This window comes from Penicillium mononematosum (genome assembly GCF_028829835.1).
Source record: "Penicillium mononematosum strain IBT 11891 chromosome Unknown utg000005l:1.0-9366267.0:1.0-9372171.0, whole genome shotgun sequence".
Classification (NCBI taxonomy): domain Eukaryota; kingdom Fungi; phylum Ascomycota; class Eurotiomycetes; order Eurotiales; family Aspergillaceae; genus Penicillium; species Penicillium mononematosum.
This window is the reverse complement of record NW_026643275.1, coordinates 2,710,927-2,731,829: the sequence shown is the minus strand read 5'-3', so window position 1 is coordinate 2,731,829 and position 20,903 is coordinate 2,710,927. Positions and strand designations below refer to the sequence as shown.

The 20,903-nt window shown below is 50.0% G+C and overlaps 8 protein-coding genes across 8 annotated transcripts; 3 read left to right on the top strand and 5 right to left on the bottom strand.

The window, feature by feature from the left end:
- Positions 1-182: 182 nt before the first annotated feature.
- N7519_009115 (uncharacterized protein) lies at positions 183-2,627 on the bottom strand (the record flags this gene model as incomplete). The annotated part of the gene is given in 3 exon segments (XM_057295888.1): positions 183-987; positions 1,050-2,379; positions 2,399-2,627. 3 exon segments carry the CDS (start codon positions 2,625-2,627, stop codon positions 183-185), a joined length of 2,364 nt encoding a protein of 787 aa, XP_057143770.1.
- Positions 2,628-3,399: 772 nt separating this feature from the next.
- Positions 3,400-4,533, top strand: N7519_009114 (uncharacterized protein; the record flags this gene model as incomplete). The annotated part of the gene is made up of 3 exons (XM_057295887.1): positions 3,400-3,836; positions 3,898-4,431; positions 4,485-4,533. The coding sequence occupies 3 exons, from the start codon at positions 3,400-3,402 to the stop codon at positions 4,531-4,533; spliced, it is 1,020 nt and encodes a 339-aa protein (XP_057143769.1).
- A 1,006-nt stretch (positions 4,534-5,539) lies between these two features.
- Positions 5,540-5,866, bottom strand: N7519_009113 (uncharacterized protein; the record flags this gene model as incomplete). Its single annotated transcript, XM_057295886.1, has 2 exons — positions 5,540-5,702; positions 5,760-5,866. 2 exons carry the CDS (start codon positions 5,864-5,866, stop codon positions 5,540-5,542), a joined length of 270 nt encoding a protein of 89 aa, XP_057143768.1.
- A 3,099-nt stretch (positions 5,867-8,965) lies between these two features.
- Positions 8,966-11,545, bottom strand: N7519_009112 (FHA domain protein; the record flags this gene model as incomplete). The annotated part of the gene is made up of 4 exons (XM_057295885.1): positions 8,966-11,031; positions 11,082-11,214; positions 11,268-11,470; positions 11,530-11,545. The coding sequence occupies 4 exons, from the start codon at positions 11,543-11,545 to the stop codon at positions 8,966-8,968; spliced, it is 2,418 nt and encodes an 805-aa protein (XP_057143767.1).
- A 1,231-nt stretch (positions 11,546-12,776) lies between these two features.
- Positions 12,777-14,742, bottom strand: tom70 (putative mitochondrial outer membrane translocase receptor (TOM70); the record flags this gene model as incomplete). The annotated part of the gene is made up of 3 exons (XM_057295884.1): positions 12,777-14,270; positions 14,318-14,397; positions 14,448-14,742. The coding sequence occupies 3 exons, from the start codon at positions 14,740-14,742 to the stop codon at positions 12,777-12,779; spliced, it is 1,869 nt and encodes a 622-aa protein (XP_057143766.1).
- A 416-nt stretch (positions 14,743-15,158) lies between these two features.
- Positions 15,159-15,929, top strand: N7519_009110 (uncharacterized protein; the record flags this gene model as incomplete). Its single annotated transcript, XM_057295883.1, has 1 exon — positions 15,159-15,929. The coding sequence occupies one exon, from the start codon at positions 15,159-15,161 to the stop codon at positions 15,927-15,929; it is 771 nt and encodes a 256-aa protein (XP_057143765.1).
- Positions 15,930-16,088: 159 nt separating this feature from the next.
- Positions 16,089-17,452, bottom strand: N7519_009109 (tryptophan--tRNA ligase WRS1; the record flags this gene model as incomplete). Its single annotated transcript, XM_057295882.1, has 2 exons — positions 16,089-17,004; positions 17,061-17,452. The coding sequence occupies 2 exons, from the start codon at positions 17,450-17,452 to the stop codon at positions 16,089-16,091; spliced, it is 1,308 nt and encodes a 435-aa protein (XP_057143764.1).
- A 1,768-nt stretch (positions 17,453-19,220) lies between these two features.
- Positions 19,221-20,879, top strand: N7519_009108 (uncharacterized protein; the record flags this gene model as incomplete). The annotated part of the gene is made up of 1 exon (XM_057295881.1): positions 19,221-20,879. One exon carries the CDS (start codon positions 19,221-19,223, stop codon positions 20,877-20,879), a length of 1,659 nt encoding a protein of 552 aa, XP_057143763.1.
- Positions 20,880-20,903: the final 24 nt, after the last annotated feature.

Genomic DNA, 20,903 nt, shown 5'->3' with positions numbered 1-20,903 from the left:
TTTTAAACGTTCATCTTACTACATCTCCCTCTCTCAAGAAGATACTATGATATTTCTGGGGTGCATACTTAATAACTTAAAAATCAGGACGTTTAGCAGCCTATATGAGCTTTAGAGAGAATGGTGCTAGCTCTGTCATAAAACTGACAGGCGTAGCCTTTATATAAAATGCTGCTAAGATATCAATCGTAATAGCCAGCATATAAAGCTCCCTTCCTTGGCTTCTCCACCTCGAAAGAGGTCAAACAACAATGACCTGGTTTTCCATTCTCCTCGTGCGCCACCGCACCCCAAAGCAGTGGCTTGACAGCAACCGACTCATCGGATTCAGGAGGATGACACGCAGCGCTGATAGCAAGACTACAACTACCCACAACAGGCATCCCTGGCTTCAGTTTTCGCGAGCTCAAGACGGCCAAAGCGACAAACAGCACCAATGCCACCCCAAGCGCGCACGCAATGGCAAATGGACTATACCCACATGCTGTAGTCATGCCAGTGTTGCTCACTCCAGGGAAATGAGCTGCTGGTTCCGTTAGAATCTCGGTGTTTGGCTGGTAGATTCTGATGTTGATCAGAAAGATCGATTGCGAAACCAGCCAGTGGAAAACAGTACTGCATATTAAAAAGGGTAGAGAATATCGCCAGGGAAGTCCGAGCCAATACGTCTCCCGTTGCGCGCCCGCTGGGAGAGTGACTCGGAGTGTGGTTCGTTTGTGGGCGAACGTGCTCCATTCGTGGGTAGCGGTCATGCTTGTGAGGACGGCATTGTACATGAAGTATAGTCCTGAGAGAAGAAGTTGGGGGAGGTTGGCAATTAGAGAAGTGGTGAGAATTGATTTAGAGCTTCCGCCCTCATAATTGGATGTGGCGGCGATAGCGTTAAGACTAAGAGCCCCGAAGCCCATGGTGAAAGCGTTCTTCATGCCAACAAGGCTGATTCCTTTCACCATGGCGACGGCTCCAACAATAACACATGCTAGCCATCTGTGAATAGACTTATCAGTTTCATGATGAACCTATCGAATTGATCAACCCTTGTTACGTACAAGAATATACAAACTGCCCAACGTCGAGCAGTCCCATGTCTTCCAAACCAAATTCCACCCTCAACCCAAGGCTGCGGAGAATATGAAGCCAAGGGAATGTACTCGCCAGTCTCGTCGATGCCAGGAAAGATCGAGTCATCCAACTTTGACATCAGACACCGGCCTCTTGATACTTGGTCTGGACGTCGAAGAAAGGAATCCACGGCATCGCCAATAGTTGTTAGATTTGGCTCTCGAGACATGAGAAGACATCCCAAGATTGACGCAAGCTTTACCGCGTTACAGACGATAGTAATGTACAGAATCATCGGGCTGTACTTCAACTGACATCCGTGGTCTGCATCCGTTGTCAAACAGTAGTCGATCTCATAGTATTCGGGTAAGATGGTCCAGTTGCTGGCATTTTTCTGGGCTTCTGAGCTGCTGCACTGGTCATAAAAAATTGTGTCTAGAGCACACATCCAATATGTGACCTGCGGAATCGGGTCTGGTTGCCAACCTGTCCCGTTCACCATATGTTCTATGCAAGACAAGGGGGCAGATGATTGGTCCCAATCTGCATCCAAGCAATATGTTTGACTGGTGTCGTTGTCGCTCCACGACTCACACTTGCTTGAGCACCAATCATGCACTTCCTGTGGGTAGTCCAGGGGGTGGAAATACGCAAGCACGGGTAGTGTGGCATTGTGCGGTGGTGGAAACGTGTCGGATTGCTTAGGGTTGCTGCCATTCTTGGTGACAGCAAGGAGATTGAAAGTGCCTCCCTCAAGACCATCCCCATACGTGGACATGCAATCTCTGGGATCCAATCGGCTCATATTTCTTGGTGTTTGTAGGGCCATATTGCGCAGCCAGCAAGTCACGTAGCTCGGCTGGTCTGAAGTCTTGTACTGCGCCATCGCGTCGGGTCCGCAGTCGAGGCCAATAGAAGCACTTTCTTCGAGGAATCCCGGCGTGACCACCAGGCCGCTGTAGTCGTTGAATGTGGTCGTCATAAAAACTGCCGAGTTCCACAAAAGATGAAGGGGCAATGAGCTCAGCGCGAGCACGAGCCAGAACACCGCTTTGGGTCGCGGAATATGCGACAGGTTTCGCACTGAATGGATTCCGATATCAAGCCACCTTCTCCGCCTGTGAGCTGTGTCGACTTCTTTGCGCGTTGGCGCGGTGAGACATTGCATGTTGTAATTGCTCGCGCTGACGAGGACGGTCGCAATGACGTTGATCGCATAGTGGAAGCGGCTGTCAATGCTGCGGGTCTTGCCGCAGTCGTGGCCGAGAATCACGCCTAGCCCGTCCTCGTTGGGTGGATATTTGGTGCGAATGTAAGCTGTGGCCGTGATGTTAACACACAGGCAGATTGCGACGAAGATTCCCGAGAGTGAGAGCACCTAATCTCCACCCGTGGAAGAATTTGGAGTCAGAGGGTGGCTGGCGCTCTAATTGACTATACTGCGTGCCCGATCGAAGGACCGTTCGAGAGTACCAACTCTTTGTAGACTCCCAGGTCGTGTGTTCGACCTTGGCTGGTGTTTTCGTGGAAGAGAGCTCGATGCTCTCATCAGTACCCGAGCCCATGTTCAATGCCAGACTTAATTCCCTTCATCTGGTCCACGGGAGCTTGACAAAGAAGACAATACCAGCGTATCCCCCTCAAATAAGTTACGAGGCTGATGCCGGGCTGAGTTGGCCCCCAAGCATCGTCTTGGCAGCAGGGCATCTTTGCCTTTTCAGGGCGTCTGTCGATCACTTCACGGCGATCGAAACTCGATTAATATTTAGCACACTGTCAGTTCAAATATGACCCCCTGATGCCTGCTTGTAATAGCACCCCTCATTTACTGGAGGGTTAACCAACTCAAAGTGTCCAAGAAGACAGGGGTTGAATAACGATTTCCACGGATTTATTTCTCATACAGAATAGCGGAACATGGTAGGCGATAAGCTCAAGAGCAACGTGAAATCAGGTCAACTCTTGGGGCTTCCTAGAAATTGCCGTTGGCAAGGGCTTATCATCGAAGTGAAACAGAGAAGGGTTGACGTCGCCAGGGGGTGACCAGAGTGCTGAGGGACTAACTCGAGCGAGGCGGCTTTACCGTCAACCCTTTTTACAGCAGCCAACTATCGTTGCATGAGATAAATTAGAATCTAATACATGTATCTAACTTGTTGATCTTATTACCTACTCTTATGAGATTCTCGACTAGTCCATTGTCGGGAAACCGAACGGGAATAGTGCTTATTCTAGTCTCCAGTCAGCATCTACTATAAAATCCGGACATTGAATTTCCTCAACCCTCCTTATCCTTTCCCTATCTTCTATCTTCTAATATTTAACTCCTTACCTCAAATGCATACTCCCTCACGCACTTTAGGCAAAGATGGCCCGCAAGTCTCTGCCGTCGGGTTCGGATTCGGAAGCATCAGCGGGTTCTACGGACCTGCTGGTACCCTCGACGAGAGAGTAGCTCTTTTAGGGCATGCACATGCTACAGGTCTACGCTTCTGGGACCTAGCTGACATCTATAGCGACTGTGAGGATGTCGCCGGCGAATGGTTCAAGCGATCTGGTAAACGCGATGACATTTTCCTGGCTACCAAGTTTGCGCTCCAGCTCCAGCCCGGAGGAGGACCTACTTTTCGGTCGGATCCCGAATACGTTAAGACTGCATGTGCAAAGAGCCTCCAGAGACTCAGGGTGGACACTATTGATCTCTACTACTGCCATCGGGTAGATGGGGTAACACCCATTGAAAAGACCATGGAGGCCATGGTAGAACTGAAGAAGTAGGTGAACCCAACCTAAAAGATCATATAACAAATACTTTTTAACATTTGAACCTTTCAGAGAGGGCAAAATCCGTCATCTCGGCCTATCAGAGGTATCAGCAGCAACACTACGTCGAGCACATGCCATTCACCCAATCTCCGCCCTTCAAATGGAATACAGTCTCTTCACCCTGGACATCGAATCTTCAGAGATATTGAAAACCTGTCGCGAGCTAGGTGTGACCATCGTAGCCTACAGCCCTATTGGACGTGGTATTCTAGCCGGCCAATTCCGATCTTACACAGACATCCCTGAGGGAGACTTGCGCCGCGTGTACCCAAAGTACTCGGAGAAGAACTTCCCGAGCATTTTGAAGCTATTACAGGCATTGGAAAATGTTGCCAGAGCTCATCGAAGCACACCGGCGCAGGTTGCTCTTGCGTGGCTTCTCGCGCAAGGTCCAGATATCATCCCCATCCCAGGTACGAAGTCGCCTGCCAGAATGGATGAAAATGCGGCCTCGGCAGTCCTTCGTTTTAGTGATCGGGAGGTGCAAGAGATCCGGACTTTGGTGGACAACATCCATATCGAAGGTGCCCGGTACCCTACTGCGTGAGTGTCACTTTCCTTTTCTTTTGGGACCGGAGTGCTAACCAGTTGCATAGGGCGATGGCGACTCTCCAAACCGATACCCCGGAACTACAGGAGGTTTAGGTTAGTAGCCTTTTTTCGTTATTGAGAAGCCCCCAGATATTTGAAAATTCAATCGTACCTGCATTACTAGCTTAGGGTGAGCTTTACACTAACTAACTGCACATCAGATTCCATTAGACATATTATAACGCCTCTCATCCAGGGCGCCATCAGTCTCTAGTCGATAGTATCGCTGCATTCTGGGGGACTTATGAGGTACAAGCCCAAGTTGTATAGAGAAGACAATCAGAAGTCATGTCTGAACTAGGGTATTGGCTCTATAGCCTGTCAGCTATGACTATTGGAGGATCCACCTGGGCACCCATTGTACCCATTACGAAACGATGCCTATCTGCACCAACGCCACTTCAAATCTTTCAAAAGGAACGGTATCCAGGTTTCATGGGCAGATTTTACCCTGTGGAAGATTGATGGCTTCAGGAGCAAATAGAAGGCTATGGGGAATGAGAATGCCCACAAGCCAGAAAGAAGTAGTTATCCCTCGTATACAGCATGGTCTCTACTTCTTTCATCCACGGAACGAAAGGCTATGTGCATAATATGGCAGCATCCAGTGCATTCACCATGGAACGAAAAGGATACTAGATCAACCCGAGTAGATCAACCAAACAGAACCCAAGAGATAAAAAAAGAACAACGATCCCAAAAGCGAAACCACAACCAGGTAGCCGCATACCACGTATTTCTCATGAAACCAGACCCAAAACTCCTTCCAATCCCTCCAAACCGCAGACTTCTTCCTCTACCAGGATGGATTCCACCAAAGCAGTGGGCAATCACACCAGCGCCGGACTCTGATATCGAGCCATAAGATATCCATATCCACTCTCAGTGTATCCAACATCCTTGTATATAACCAGCATCACAACTCAAGGATTCCGCGGTTTATGCATATTGCTATCAATCCGCCCACAGCTCGTACTATCCCGCCCATCTCCGTATTTCGCGTACGACCGAGCGACGCTGGGATCAGCATGTGAAGGATGCGAAGTCGAGGAGCTGCGACTTAGCGAGCCGGGGATGACGGTGCCGACGAGCCGGGTGTTTCTGCAGATGCAGCTGTGGGGTTCGCGGTTGCTCTGGCTGCGGCTGCTGCAGCTGCGGGGTTGCAATGTGCACAGACGAAGATGTTGAAGCCGCGACCGTTGCAGCTGAGGCAGATTGCTCCTCTGGGAGCAGTTTAGTATGTAGATGGAGATGGAACGGCTGTTGTGGGGTATATATACCTCGGGGCGTTCCCTGCGCAACCCTTGCATGTAACTACCGTTCGTCCTCCGATGCATGATATGTGCTCTGGGTCAAGGTTGAGCAAGGGTTGAATAGAACTGGCCATTGTAATGGGTGTAGAGGTGTAGAGGAGGGGGATTTTCAGAGGTAAAGGTGCTGATGCGGAGAGTGAAGTATGATCGGGATACACCTGATATAAGGTGCAGGTGTCTTTTTTCTTTCTCAGGGGAAATCGCACCCAATAAAGAATAGTCAGTATATTGTGGATCCTGAAAGAGCAGTTGGGGACAAAGGAAGACAATAGTAGGCCAAAGGTATAAAGCCGGAAACAGAAGAAACAACGGATTTCTTATACAGGAAGAGATTAATCAGTGCCACCAACGAGGTTCCCGAGAGTTTCCAAGTGTCACATATGCGATATGCACAACGGAGCGTGGAATTGATGACGGGAATCAGGATTGAGTCCACCGGGATGATCAGCAGGACAGAGAGAGGGACGATGATAGGACGGTTCACCAGGTACATGATGTACGTTGGATATCTCATTTACACTCAGGGCCATCTCACTCGAATCCTTCGGTTATTCCCGAATAAAAAGAAAAATAGATCCAACAGAAGAGGGGGAACGGCACAGAAACCGTTCTGGACTTGGCTGAGTTGTCAAACCCCGCTGCCTGGTTTCTTGTGCCTGTCAAGCTAAGGTAGCCAGCTGCGGAAATGCAGGGTTTCTGAAACAGGAGCTGGCGGGGTATGATGTTTCTCGATCCACACGACCGGGCCTACGTCGTTCATACGTTTTGCGAAGGGTTCATTCGCTGGTCATTCTGTGAGAAGATTTTTAGAAAAGACCTGCGGTGAAACCAGAATATCATCAAATTGGCAAATCAAAGATCGATCTATCGTTGGGCAGAGAGTCGTTCATGTGCAGCGGAAAAGATGTCCCAGGAGCATGGCCGCCACCTCGTGATACAACAAATCTTGACCGCACAATCTGGTATACGATTATCCTTCCGGGTTAGGACTGTCGACATAGCCACGAGTATGGGATGTGAAATTCCAACCACAGATAGCTGCATTGGACCATGCGACCATGATCTGATCTCCGAGATGATGTATAGATGATAGGGGCCATGGTGGGTGGTTGTCGATGACTTCACTTCCGTCTCTTCTCAGCTCTTGTCGTATTTCCCTCGTATGAGATGGCCTTTCCATCTCAACCAAATAAAGTAAAGTACCATGCATGGAAGTTTGGAATTGACGGTCAGATGGTCACCAGCCCAGTTCGCTTACCATATACCTGATTAGGAACAGTGTTGGAGGACTTCAACGGAGTACGCTCCCAAAGCGTAGTTGCCGTGGGTAGTAAGGAAAACGCACGGTGACGATCTCAAGCAGGGATCGAAGCGATGCAACGATCTCCATAATCCGCATATCACATTGATAATAATGCTTCGTAAGGACAATCTCCAATAAACATCGGAGAAAGCGGATGCATCTGACGAGCGCATGTGGTGCCGACATAAAGAAATCCGAAAAGAAATGGGAAAAAAAAGGAACTGCTGTACTATGAGGTAAAAAGAAAGATCTGTGAGAGGTGTGAGCTACCAATAAGCAGAAAGAAGGGGAAATTGAAATTTGAAGTCAAAGCCAATGGCAGTTCATATACAGCCCGAAGCCCGAAGCGCCGTGGATGCGACACTTAGCCTCAAGCAGGTAACCGTGGAGGGGACAAGGACAGGGGTAAAAGGCCGAGAAAACCCCTTTAGCAGTCTCATAGGACAAGGATTCCTTGCAGCCGTTTGACTTTCCTCAAATCTATTGTATGATCTGACCTCAAGCGCTTCTGCAGATTGGTCACATGCAGACTGAATCCTGTGGAAAGGACATTGAATAGCTCGAATAAATGCGCTCATCTCGGGCTTTGCATGCGGTCTGCCATCAGCCAAAAGATCGATGTGACCTAAATACGAGGCCATATAGAAGCAACGGGTATGCGCGTCATCAGGCGGGGCTGTGGATTCGTATACTAAGTATATCAGCGTCTGATTGATCATACTGTATGGAAGAGAGAGTTATTCCAAACTCCGGCTTGTTTAACCGGTTCGCTGTTGGGGAGGACACCTGCAGCCAGCCACTTCCAATCACACGCTAGTCCAGGATTCGAAGTCCAAGATTTGAAGTTGGGCTGGAGTCGAGGCTTCTCATGGGCGGCAAGTTGCGTCCACCATTACAACGGAGAACTTTCTATTGATGTCTCAAAAGAGCGAGCTGAGACTTCCAAAAGTTGTACTGGAACTAGAACGGTTGCAAATCGCTTTTTGGCAATTAGTGTCACGGTTGAACCCCGAGGATGCCGGGAGAAAAGAGGAAAAAGAAATTATGAGGTTGCACATAAATGAAAAAAGAGTCAATTGCAAGTCAGCTGATATGAACCTATAGGATACCTGCAGCCCGGTTCCCATTGTCGCTGCAAGAGGTGAGTCTGGGTCACTTTTTTCTAGATGGAATGTTCCTATTCCTATTTCTAGTGGAAATTAGATGGTATCTTGGTTTTTGTTCGCTGTTAAATATAATAGGGTAACTTGTATATGCAGATATAAAAAGTTGAGCAACTATACACCATCAGATACCTATTCTCCGGACTTCGGCACTCAAAACATTACCTGAAGCATAAAACGAACTCACATGCCAAGCGAATGACCTTCGGCGACAGTGGAATGATATCACGGTGCATTTTTAAACGAGGCCATCCAAGGCTACCCAAAACCGGTACCTGACAGGCTAAAAGGCTGTGGCCTCAAGAGACCACGAGGTGGTTTATAAGATTACATAGTCGAAAAATAAAGGATTGTCATTCTCCATTACGATCTGCATAGCTATCACATGGGAAAGAATAAGGACGTGGCGTCCCATCTTCGGATCGCCGTATCTGACCCAGCTAATGGTCGTGTAGCCACAGTAAAAAGGGGGGAGGCAAAGAAATAGGGCAGAAACAAATTATCCAGCCAATAAAACTCCCAGTAGGGGAGAAACAAACAAGCCTGATCCATCCTTCCACGCAAAGCCAGGACGCCTGGGTAATCCCGAGATCATCAAATCGTTGGAATCACGCCGAAACTCATGTGTCAGCGTTAAATCATAAAATATCAAAGAGCAGAGAGCAGAGAGCAGAGAGCAAAAGGACCCGAAACTAAAGTGATCCCGGTCACTGGAAGTATTCATTGGGCAAGGCTGCGAGCACAGCAATTGTTCCCAGACCACCCAGCAAAGCGCTGACAACAGCCGTGGTGGCGTGGCTTGCCAAGGACTTTGAGGTTGGGTGATTAGACTTGATTCGCTTAGCCGGACGTTCGTTCTCAGCAAATGAGGAGTCATTCTCGGCAAGTGCGGAGCTGATCGCATCCTTAGCTTCGGCGGCAATTGTATTAAGGTCGGAATCCGGCTGGCTGGCTGCCTCTACAGGCAGCCGCTGAGCATCTTGGAAAAAGCTGGGTTCAACAGACGACGATTCCATCTCTGCGAAAGAACGCTTCGACTTTGCCCATGATTTTATCTGCTCTTTCGTGGTGCGGCTCGAGAATGGTCCATCAAGATAGAAATTCTCAAGTTCTTCGAATGACGGTACCCCAGCAGTGCTCTCGATCTTCCCTTGCATTTGTCGATATTTGTTCTGGCATGAACTTGGCAGCTCACCAGAAACAGCGCATGTCGGGAACCGAGCGCCTGGGTTTGTCATACCAGCAGCAGTCTGCGTCGTCAATGGTTTGCTCTCGTTGTGTGCGGTGTTCAGTGACTCTGCCTCACGAGCCCGCTGCAACAATTGCCCGAGGGTACCTGAGGATTCAGGTACATGCTTGGAAACTTCGACGGCATCAGTATGGTCGGGGCGTCCAAATCCCTTGAGATAATCCGAAAGCAAGGAATGGGCATCAGGCTTCTGCGCAATAGGGTGTTCAAGACGCTCATTCTCAGAGAGACACTCAGATTCGTTTTCGGATACATCAGAGACCTCATAATTTTCTTCCTCGAAGTCCTCGTCATAATCCTCCTCTTTGTCGTCTTCCACGGAGTCTTCTGCCGACACTTCACATACATCTCCATGGGTCGATTCACTGTCGAACATCCCATATGGATAGTCGTGGTAGTTCTCCGAGATTGAATCACTTAGACCATATGATTCAGACATGTACCCCTCATTTCCCTGGGCTTCTTCGTCTGAATCAACGGACTCGTCATCGCAGAGCAAATCTTCATCGAAATTCGGATCCCAATAAGGAGCCACATCGCACCATCGATTGCCGACCATTTGAGGCTTCCAGGCTCTCACGACCCAGCATTTGTGACAGTCGTCAACCTCGGTTTCAGTGTCAAGCTGGTGCTTCAGTTCCTCACTGAGAATCTCCAGTGGCTTTTCGACGATCCAGCACAAATTGCCCATCTGTTGGCCAGCGTGATTTTCATGGATGATCCAGTATCTTCGCTTATCGACTGACCAGTACCTAAGAAGGTTGCCAGGCATACGATGGAACGATGTGTCTGAATTGTCGACATCGGGCTCCCAATAAACTTCTGTCCCAAAGCAAGGTCGGAAGCTAGGGGAGTCGTCTACCCAGTAAGCATCTTTGGCAAGAGAACAACGGCGAGTAGCGTGGATAATGCGCCTGTCATGGTCAACGTCGGGTATCGTGTTGGATTCACCCCAAGCCATGTCTGCCAGCCGCATGAACATAGGCCGCATAATCGTCCAATTGCTGTAGTCAAATTCGGGTACTTTCTGGTAACAGACTCGAGGGAGACTACCTGCTTCATGTGTTTGTAGAGCATATGGAAGTTCAGTAGAGGCCGGTTCGGTGAGAGATTGTTGAGTGTCGGACACCGGTTTGATATCAGACAGCGGGCTAAGAAGATCCGAGGCCAGTGTTGTAGGGCCGGGCATAACCTTTGTGATAGGCTCCTCAGTGGGGGACGAACCTGCGGAGCCAGGCTCGTCCTTTGGATGTTCGTCACTCTGAACACTTGAGACAGGGGAAACTAGAGACGTATCCACAGGCTGCTCAGCAAGATTGTCCCAAGATCTAGCAATGGACTCTTTGGAAGAGACATCACTCGTGTTGTCGGCAGCCTCCATATCACTTTCGTCTTCGGGGACAGAGAAACTGTTGGTTGACGGACTTGGATCCAGTTTGATAGCAATATCATCATCTGGAATGGCAACAGGCTGGGGTCTGAGCCAATCGACCTTGCAGCGGACTTCGATGGCCTCGAAAACCTCTATATTTGATTAGCTCCAGGGCCATTAAACTCAGATTTTGCCAACTTACCCTGGCCACGGTCGACATCGACACCAAATCGGACGATATCTCCACTGTACAGTGGGGTATTCACATCTGTCACCAGCTTGCTATCATTCAAGAAGGTTCCGTGAGTCGAGCCACAGTCGGTGATGAAGACGATCTATCAATGATGTCAGTGAGGCTATACAGTCAGATTTGGAGGCTCAAACTAACATTTTGGTCCGACGGTATGTTAAGGAAGGCATGGTCACGAGACATGACCCGAGACTCAAACCAAGCGTTCTCTGTTGCGGGGATCCGTTTTCGAGCTTCACGCTTTGAGGCACGTCCGATAGCCACGGTCTTATCACTGTCGGTGATGGTGAGGGTACGTAGAGGGTGGGTATCATCGAAAAGGGGGACGAGCGTCACGGTGACTGTAAATTCAAGCTGTCAGTTGCGAGCAAAGTGACGGTTAAGATATCCGAGTACTTACCGCGTGGGTCCGACATGGTGAAAGGTAGATCAGCAATAGTGCTGTGTAGGATCTGGGAAGCAGAAATAGGAAGCTGTTTGTTTCTAAACGATGGTTAGACTGAGAGATGGAACTCAATAGGTGATAAGAGAGACCATGACAGCCAGAATGAATAACAAAGCACGGGGAGATGAAGGATGGTGGGGGCAGGAGGGTAAGGGCGTTGGAGACAAAGGCAGCTTACCCGGGTGTTTCCAGGCTGCAACACGATCACATGGACCAGTTGAGGCAGCCAGGGAGATGGCAGATTTATTGCAGAACGGTAGCTTGCGAGCAGAGCAACTCAGAGCAGCAAATATGAAAACTTGTTTAAAGCACAGATGGTGTAGAAGGGAAAGGGAAGGAAGAGGGGTAGGTTCATGAATCAATCAGGTCGAAGTTAGGTTCACCGCTGACGGACGTTCAAGAATGGGGAAACCCCTTTGAAATGGAACTCAACTTGAACCTCAGTTACCGATTAATCTATTCAAAATTTAAGAAGTCACGATTCATTAAGACACTAAGAAGTAAAGCACCCGGAAGCTCAGGAACAATGAGGTATGTATGAGAAGTGATAGTATAAGATAAGCAAATGACGCCGTTGGGCATATTTCAACACGCATATACCCTGGCTCGACCGAACTTCCCTACTGGGCACAGACCGCCTAAATAGTGAGTGTATACGTCCTCTTAGTCCCTCAACCTTTTGGCGACTTATTCCCTTTCTTCTTCGTCGTGGCATAAAAAGAAAAAAACAAAGTCCGGAGGTGCCGATAAGGGGTGGGGTCAGCTGATGTGGGGACACACGTCATGGTCATCCGCACAGTGGGAACTATGTATGCAATACGATGTACTTCATAGTCAACGACAACACTGGAAGTATTTTGTAGATTAATCTGATGTTAATGAGCACTCTCATTTTCCTCTATGGTACACAAATTACTACATGGTCAAACCCCAATACACTTACCCGGGCTCGGTTTGCCGTCCATCGGCCCATCCCACCCCGAGTCTTATCTCAAGACAGACCCAGTACCAAAACAAAAAGAAAAGAAAAAAAGGCGGACGGGGAATATGTCAACCAATAGTAAATACATGCGGGGAGAAAAGAGAACCGGGGATCCAAAGATACCGAAGCCGGAAGAGAGAAAAGGCTTAGACAGAAATACCCAAACCGGGGCGAAGAAAGAAGCGAAGAAGTGAAGAGCGAGGATGGTCTGATGACTTGCTTACATGCCAGGAGCACCACCGCCCATGGCACCCATGGTGTTCAGGCGGGCAGCTAGCTGGGGGTACTTCTCCTGAACCTCCAACTGGGTGCGGGTGGCCTCAGCATAGGAGATGGCATTGATGATCTCAGCCTCGGTGCGAGCCAGCTCAGCAGCGCGCTCGAAGTACTTGAGAGCCTGCGAGACCTTGCCTTGCTGGAGGAGAAGCTGGGCCATGGTTCCAACGGCAATGTCGCACTCGGGATCAATGATGAGAGCCTTCTGGCAGAGGTTCTCGGCCTCCTGGAAGTCGTGCTTCCACTGGAACAGAGCAAGAGCCTTGTTGATCAGGGGCAGGACGTTGATGCCCATGGGCTTGCTCTGCTTCTCCATCTCAACAGCCTTGTCAAACTTCTCAATGGCCTCGGAGTAGTTCTGCTGGTCAAGCAGGAGCTCGCCGTAGTAGTTGTAGACATCGGGAACTTCCTCGAAGTTCTTTACTGTCCGGCGGAAAGTGGCCATCGCCGAGGCGACAGAGCCCATCTTGTATTGTGTGACACCAAGCTGGATGTGAGAGTAAATGAACGAACGGTCGAGGTCGATGGACTTCTGGTAATCCTTGGCAGCCTCTGCAAGCTCGGTCAGAATGAAGTGCAGCTGGGCACGGTGGTAGTAGATATCGGGGTCGTCCTTGTTGTGAGTAATGGCAAGCTCGAAGTCGTCGGCCGCAGCGTCCTTGTTACCAAGCTCCAGGTGCAAGCTGGCGCGCTTGATGTAGCTTTGAACCAGGGAAGGTGACAATTCGACACTCTTGTCCAGGTCGACCAAAGCGCCAGTAGCGTTACCACCGAGGTAGGTGAAGGTGGCCCGCATGTTCAGGGCCAATCCTTCAAATTCGCCGAGCTCACCGAGCTCAAGTGCCTTCTCGAAAGCGGTAGCAGCCTCTTCGTAGCCATCGGCAGTCTTCTTGCCCATAGCGATGAGACCCTTGCGCAGCTGACCCTTGCCGGACTCCTCGCTCAACTCAACCGACTCCTCCAATCCCTCGGGCAGGGCCTGGGGACGGAAGCTCTGGAGGTAGTTGGAGACAAAGGTGGCACTAGGCAGCTTCTTGGTGCGCGCCTCCAGAATAGCCTGGCTCTTCTTCTCGGCAACCTTCTTCAGCAACCGTTCGAGCGAGTTGCGGCTCACATCGTTGGAGAAGGCATCAATGATGCAGCTGGCTGTGAAGTCGAGGAGAGCCTCGCTGTACTTTTCGAGGTGCTCATACGCAATGGCTCTTCGGTTGAGGGCCTTGACGTATTCACTATCCATGGCGAGAGCGGCGCTGGTGTCCTCAACGACCTTCTCCCAGTTGGACTGGACGTTGTAGCAAGCGGCGCGGTTGGAGTAGAAGACGGGGTCGGGCTTGCAGAGAATGGCCTTGCCGTACAACTCAATCGCGTTGGGGTAGTCCTTGATTCCGTAGGCCTTGTTACCGGCAGCCTTGAGCTTGGCCGCATAGGCGTTCCGGGTCTTAACTTGTCAGCGAAAGTGGTGAGAAAGAACATTGCTTAACATACCTCTTCAGACAGCTGTCCGACAGTTGCCTCGTCCACTTCGGGAAGCTCCTCGGTGGTCTCCTCTGCCTTTTTGGGAGCCTCTGGAACCTTGTCAGTCATACGATCACTGTGTTTAGACAAGAACACATACCCTCCTTCACGGATGCAGCCTTTTCCTCCTCAGCCTTCTTCTTTTCTTTCCGTCGCTGGTTCTTGCTCTTCTTGGGTGCTGGGGGTGTGGCTTTGCTGGAATCGTTCAGGTAGTAGACGACACCCGCGCCGGTCACAACAACGGCAACACCGGCAATGGTGTAAACAACGGCCTTGTTTTCTGAGACCCAGTTGGTGATGCGATCCCAGACCGATGCCGATGATGACTCGGTCAGCTTTGATGTGTCAAGCACCACATTTTGGGTGGGCGTAGGTAACGGCAATTCGTTCGACATGATGTGTAGGGGAACCAGGCAAAGGGACCGACGCGGCTAGTTCTTCGAATGTGCAGATGTCAGTATTCAATTCGATGAGTCAGGCGCAATTAAACTGAGATGGAAGACAAAGGGGTTACTAACCAGACCTCGACAGAAGGAGTTAGAGATAGGGAAGTTCGGGAATGATGAAGCTCAGAGGAAAAGTCAAGGTTCCGTTGGCCGGGCCGGCCAATCACGCGCGCTGCGCCGGTAACACGCAAGTTCTCCACATGTCCCGACTGAACAAAGTTGGCTCGTCGGGGCTTTTTGTATTCTTCCCTTCTTCTTCTTCTTCAAATTGCATCCCAAGCATTCGTCGTGTGGATTCATCTAATATTTAACAAGACTGACTTCGTGACTACAGCAACGACAGTAAGCCATTGACCTTCGCAAAAATGACCGAGACCTCTCCAAGTCCACAATCCTTCGAGATCATTTCCTCCCTTCGTTTTGACCCGGGCCTTCCAGATGCAGCCTGTCGCCATGCATCTAGCTATCCTGATCCTCACAAATCTCCCTACTACCTCCTCGCCTATCACCAGGACCGGCTCATAGCTGCTGCGGCTCATTTCCAATGGGACGGGGCCCTAACCTGGCTGCAACAAGACTTGCAAAGCTTTGAGGAGTTCCTCGACTCGTCAATTGCAGACAGAAGCAAAGCATGGAGGCTTCGGATTGTAGTAAACAGCCAAGGAAAGGCGAGAGTTGAGGGGAATGCAACAGCGAGCATTGATCTAATGAGTTTGTTCATTCCCTCTCTACATACGAACCCAGACCCCCCGGTATGGCGCGTCTATGTCGATACAGAATCAACAATTCCTTCCGGATTTACCACATATAAAACCACCGCGCGTGGTGACTACACGGCTGCACGGCTGAGAGCGGGGATCAATTCGCCGACAGACCTTGCGGAGGTACTGGTGGTGAACCCAAATGACGAAGTTATGGAAGGCAGCATCACTACGCCGTACTTCCTGCGGGACCATCTGTGGATCACGCCTCCGCTGAGCAGCGGCGGCAATGCAGGTACAACACGGAGGTACGCATTGTCCCAGGGGTTTTGCCTAGAACACACCATATCCCGGGATGAGCTTGTGGATGGCGAGTTGTGTTGGTTGAGCAACGGCGTAAGGGGGTTCATTCGAGGCCAGATCATAACCAAGTAAGAATTTCCCATATTACAGAGTGTGTATCTATGCACCTATCTCGATGGGTACATATGACAACTAGTCGAGCTTTGAATGGTATTGGTAAATTGATGAGAAGGCTATGAAATAATACGTATTTTGAACTTTATTGCTCCGGAAAATGCTTCCTCTCCAGGCTTATTTCTTAGCCTTCTCGACCACTACTGGGTTGGGATTCCCCTTCCACTCCAGAGGACGAGGGCGCATGTACTCGGCCATGACCTCATCCGTAACCTGTGCCCTGCGCTCCTGGAACCCTTGGACATAAGCCTGAAGCTCCGCGATACACTTCTGCTTGATCTCGCCGGTCATCATCTTTCCACTCTCGTAATCGGTGCGGATGCGCTCAAGCTCCTCGTCATCCTCAAGGAAGAATGTCAAGTACTGGAATGGAATATCGACCTTGCTGTTGCCGCCCAGCTCGCGCTGCAACTCTGCGGTGTCCTGGCCACCTGAGAAAGCGTGCTTGTTGATCTTGTTCTTGATCTTGTTAGGCGTGTCGTTCATGAAAATGGCGGAACTGTCGACACTGGCGGACATCTTGGATCCAGGACCCTGAAGGGCGGGAAGGAAGATAGAGTGGATGAGAGAGGGCTTCTTGAATTTCATCTTCTCTGCGTGTTCGCGGCATTGGCGGAAGTAGGGGTCTTGGTCGATGGCGCATGGAATCAAACAAGGAATCGATGCGACCTTCTTCTTCTCGGTGCCGAAGATGTGGGGGAAACTGGTAGAGAAGGCTGCGGCGGACTGAGTGGCACAGAAGTGGAACTCGCCAATGTTGTTGCTGTCGTTAAACCCGAATGTGCCCTTGACCTGGTTGATTGTAATTCTCTTTGCCATACGGCACATGTTCTCGTAGAAAGCACCACCAATGAATTCGAAATCACTGAAGATAAAGGTCTTCTTCATATCGAACCCAACGGCAATGATATCCTTTGCGTTTGCCTTTGTGTATCTCTTGGAGTCCTCAATCTCGATCTTCTGAGAGTGCATAAACTTCTCGTCGTCAGTCATCATGATAACGAGGGGAACATCGAAGACGTCCTGAAGCCATCTATATTTGAATTAGTTTCCGGTATATGCCCAGGTGGTCATCGAGACTAAACATACTTGGTGAACTCGAACGGCACGGTGTGTCCAACGTGCATGCTGTCGCTACTGGGCCCACGACCAGTGTAGAGGAAGAATGGTTCGCCCTTCTCATGTTTATCCAAAATTTTTGACAGATCACGGTGACTGAACACGATACTCCGGCGCATGAAACGGTGTGGCCGGTGGCCAGTCACTTTCTCAAAGCGCTCCAATAGAGCGGCATTGATGGGTGTGGCTCCAAATTCCCTTGTGAGCTTCTCATAGTCGACTGGCAATAGCTTGCCAGTTTCATCAACCCCACCAGAGACATCGAAGGGCGTCACGATCTGGCCAACGGCCTTGCCATCTGCGGTTTTCTCGTCGATGCTCAACGAGTTGAGCGCCGGAGGCTGGGTCGCTTCGTTGGCCATGGTTCCTTCTTCGTCTGTTAGAAATTGGTCAATTCTAATTTTCAATGGCAACAGTCAAAGGCCGGTTCTCACCTTATTCTATGGTTGAGGAAGTCCTGAATTTCTTCTGTTGCCCCTCTGTAATCTTCCGGGCAATATCGCGGGATGAGTCAGAAATCCCGCTATCAGTGGGCGTTCTGATTGGTCCGCTTTATACAATATCAGGTGACCGGGCCTAACCCCGCCAAAGCCTTCTTTGTCCTTCTTGATGCTTTCTTGTTCAATCAAATTTGAGTCGATCAAAGTGTGAGACTCTCCATTTGCTGAGGTAGACATTTCCAGTATGTCTGCATTACATTCAAAGTATATATTTAGTGGTAGAGTGCATCAAGAGCGATCTGCCGGAAGTATATTTTCGTCTAGGGCTTCGAGCGGATTTTTGTTAACAACAGAGGAGATCAAATCTTTATCTTTACATCCCATAGTAGAATGTACGAAATAGATTTCAACCCCACATAGAGACTTGAAGAAGTTTGGCTTTCACCTACCGATATAGGAAGTCTAACCTTGTGCAAAGTACTCAACAACATCAGCCATACAGGTTAAATTGTTCAAAAAATGTACTCGCCACTATAAGCGCCTGCCCGTATTAGGTAGCCTTAACTCGAGCATAGGGCTTAGGCTACTCAAAGCTCTCTGAAAAGTAATAACCTTCTTACCAGTTGATCATATCATTTAGACAGCATTCTCAAGACAAATGAATAGCCAGTGGGGTCACAATCTCATGACGTTCCCTTTCCAGCGCCGATCCTATGTTTTAAGACCAACATTCTTTCCCATTAATTCGTAACAAATTCTGCAGAAATAACCAGCTACCGCTTTATACATACCGGAATGTGATTTCCACTTTGGAATTCCGAGCAGCAGTCAACAGCATAGGATCTAGAATTAGTAACCCTCCGTCTATCCTGCATCTTATCCTCGCCGATCTAGGATCCTCATGATCTTGGTGATCATTGCCCAAAACTACTGCGGTCCTCATGCTCTCATGACAGGTATCTCGAGTGTAAACGGCGGACCTGTGAATTACTAGATCTACCTAGGTAGTTATTTTGCCCGTTTAGATTTAGCGCCCCAATACGCCGTCACGTAACTGCTAACTGCACCTTAAGGCTCGGGGCTGCCCGACATAAAGACCCACTCCTCTAACTTCTCCGTTTCTCTTCCATCCCCCCCTATCTTGCACCCATCGCCGCCCCCTTTTTTCTTCTTTCTTTCTCGCCCCCACCGACGACGCCCCAGCTCGTTCTCGCTCCTTGAGCTGGAATGCAAGTCGCACCGGAGCAGGGGTATATATACCACTATTGTAATACACTTAACTGGTTAACAGCTTCTGCCCAGGTGTTTCTATGGGCTTAGTCATCCTGCTGAGTCAGCAGATCTTTTCCAAGGTTGTCCACGGGTCTTTCTTTTGTCTCCGGCTTCTGAACTTGTTCTGTCGGATTGACAGATACTGGTGTGTGCTAGTATTGAGGTGTCCCATTGAGATGCATTATTGTGTTCTAGCTGGATCTTGCTGTTGAAGTGTTATCAGATCTCGGGAGTCGTTCCTAGCGTGTTACGACGCCGGTATGCCGAGCGTACCCCGTTTATGTACCATACAGAGACAATAGAGAGAATGGGTACTTGATGAATACATATGTACATATGTAATCCTGTCCTTAGTGGTAAAATACCACCCCCCCTGTGTTTCATCTTCAAAATGCCATCATGACATAGAACTCTCAATATGTCCACAAACAAGCGCAAGCGTGCTCGAAAAGCTTGCAATCCGTGCCACCAGCGCAAGCGAAAATGCGATGGCGCGTATCCGTGTGGAACGTGCTCCACCTACCAGTATCAATGCAGGTACGACGACATCACCGGGACTGCGGATCCCCCAGTGGCCAAGCGCGCTGTTCTTGAGGGACGTAACATGCAGATCCAACCACCCGTAGAAAATGACGGCAGCCCGTCCACTGGCAAGAGCCCCGGCATCTTCGAGGAGCACAAGTCCAGGTACACCGGCGCATCGGCAGCCATGGCCTTCCCGCATATATTAGGCCTGGCTCTCGGGTCTGACAACCCTCCCAAGATCAATTCAACTGCGTACAACTTTGGCATCCGCCCGGAAGAGGCTTCCAACACGTATGGTTTGCTGGGCAGCCTGATCTCCGAGGACAACCTCGCCTTCTACTCGGACGTGTACTTCTCTGCAATGGGCTCCATTGGAGATGTCATTGACCCCAGGATCTATGCACAGCGGTGTCGCGAGTATTATCATGGGCCCGGCAGTCCGCCGGTCGCCTTTGGTGCTATAGCCGCTGGTGTTGCTGCAGTCGGATCCTTCCTCTCTTCAGTCAGGTACTCCCGCGAGTCGGACCTAATACAGTACGCGAAAGCCATTCTCGATGATCCGGCCTCAATGCGGGTGCTGGGCGTCGACCATATCATCGCGTGGGGCATGCGGTTATTCTATCTCCGAGCCACAACCCGGCCTAGTAGTTCCTGGGTCGCCTCCTGCACGCTTATGCACCTCTGCGAAGTCGTCGGGCTGCATAAGGAAGAAAACATCCAACGTATAGCGTCCGTCGCTGGTGCCGCTGCTCTTGGCCATGATGCGGACCGGCTGAGGCGCATCTTCTGGATCCTGTGGGCCGCACACCAGATGCTGTCCTACGAGTGCGATCGGTCGGCAGTGACATTTGCAGCCGTGACTACGCAGGCGATCATTGCGACCCCAGGATCTGTTGCCGAGCAGTTCGTGCAAATCATCCAGATTATCCCGTCGCCGAACTCTCCGTTCCAACTTGACTCTCAGCCTCCATCTCCAAGGGAGGAGCTCTCCGAGCGTCTTACGGCATTGAGCAAACTAGATCTCACGCATCCGTTCTTGGTCGCCACCAAGGCGGACCTCGCATTCTGTTTTTATCGACGTATCTACCAGTTTAAGGCAGGCATCACGAATGAAACCATCCAGGTTGTCATCGATATCGGTAGGGATGGACTAGAGGCAGCTGAGCAGCTCGCCAGCCAAGGCCGTCTACTATGGAATGTTATCGGCAGTGTCTTCCAATATGCTTGTATTTTGTTGGCCATCGACACTCCAGCCTCGTCCGCTCACATTCCTGCTGCTTTTAAGAGGCTGGAGAATCTTGTCAGGGCAACGGATACAGCACTCACCCGACAGGCACTCTCTATAGCACGGCATCTTCTCAGTCTTAATATAGCGAAGAAACGAAAGGAACTTTTGCAGCTGGAAGCTGTCGAGGCAGGATACGAAGCCTTTCAAACACCACCGGAACCCGAGCCCAACACCACTGTGCCAGATCTTGTTGGCTGGGGGATGGACTGGGACCAGTTTCTCGTGGACCCATATCTGTCGATGTTTCCCGACATTCAGATGTAAATTAACAGCAGAAGTCACACTTCA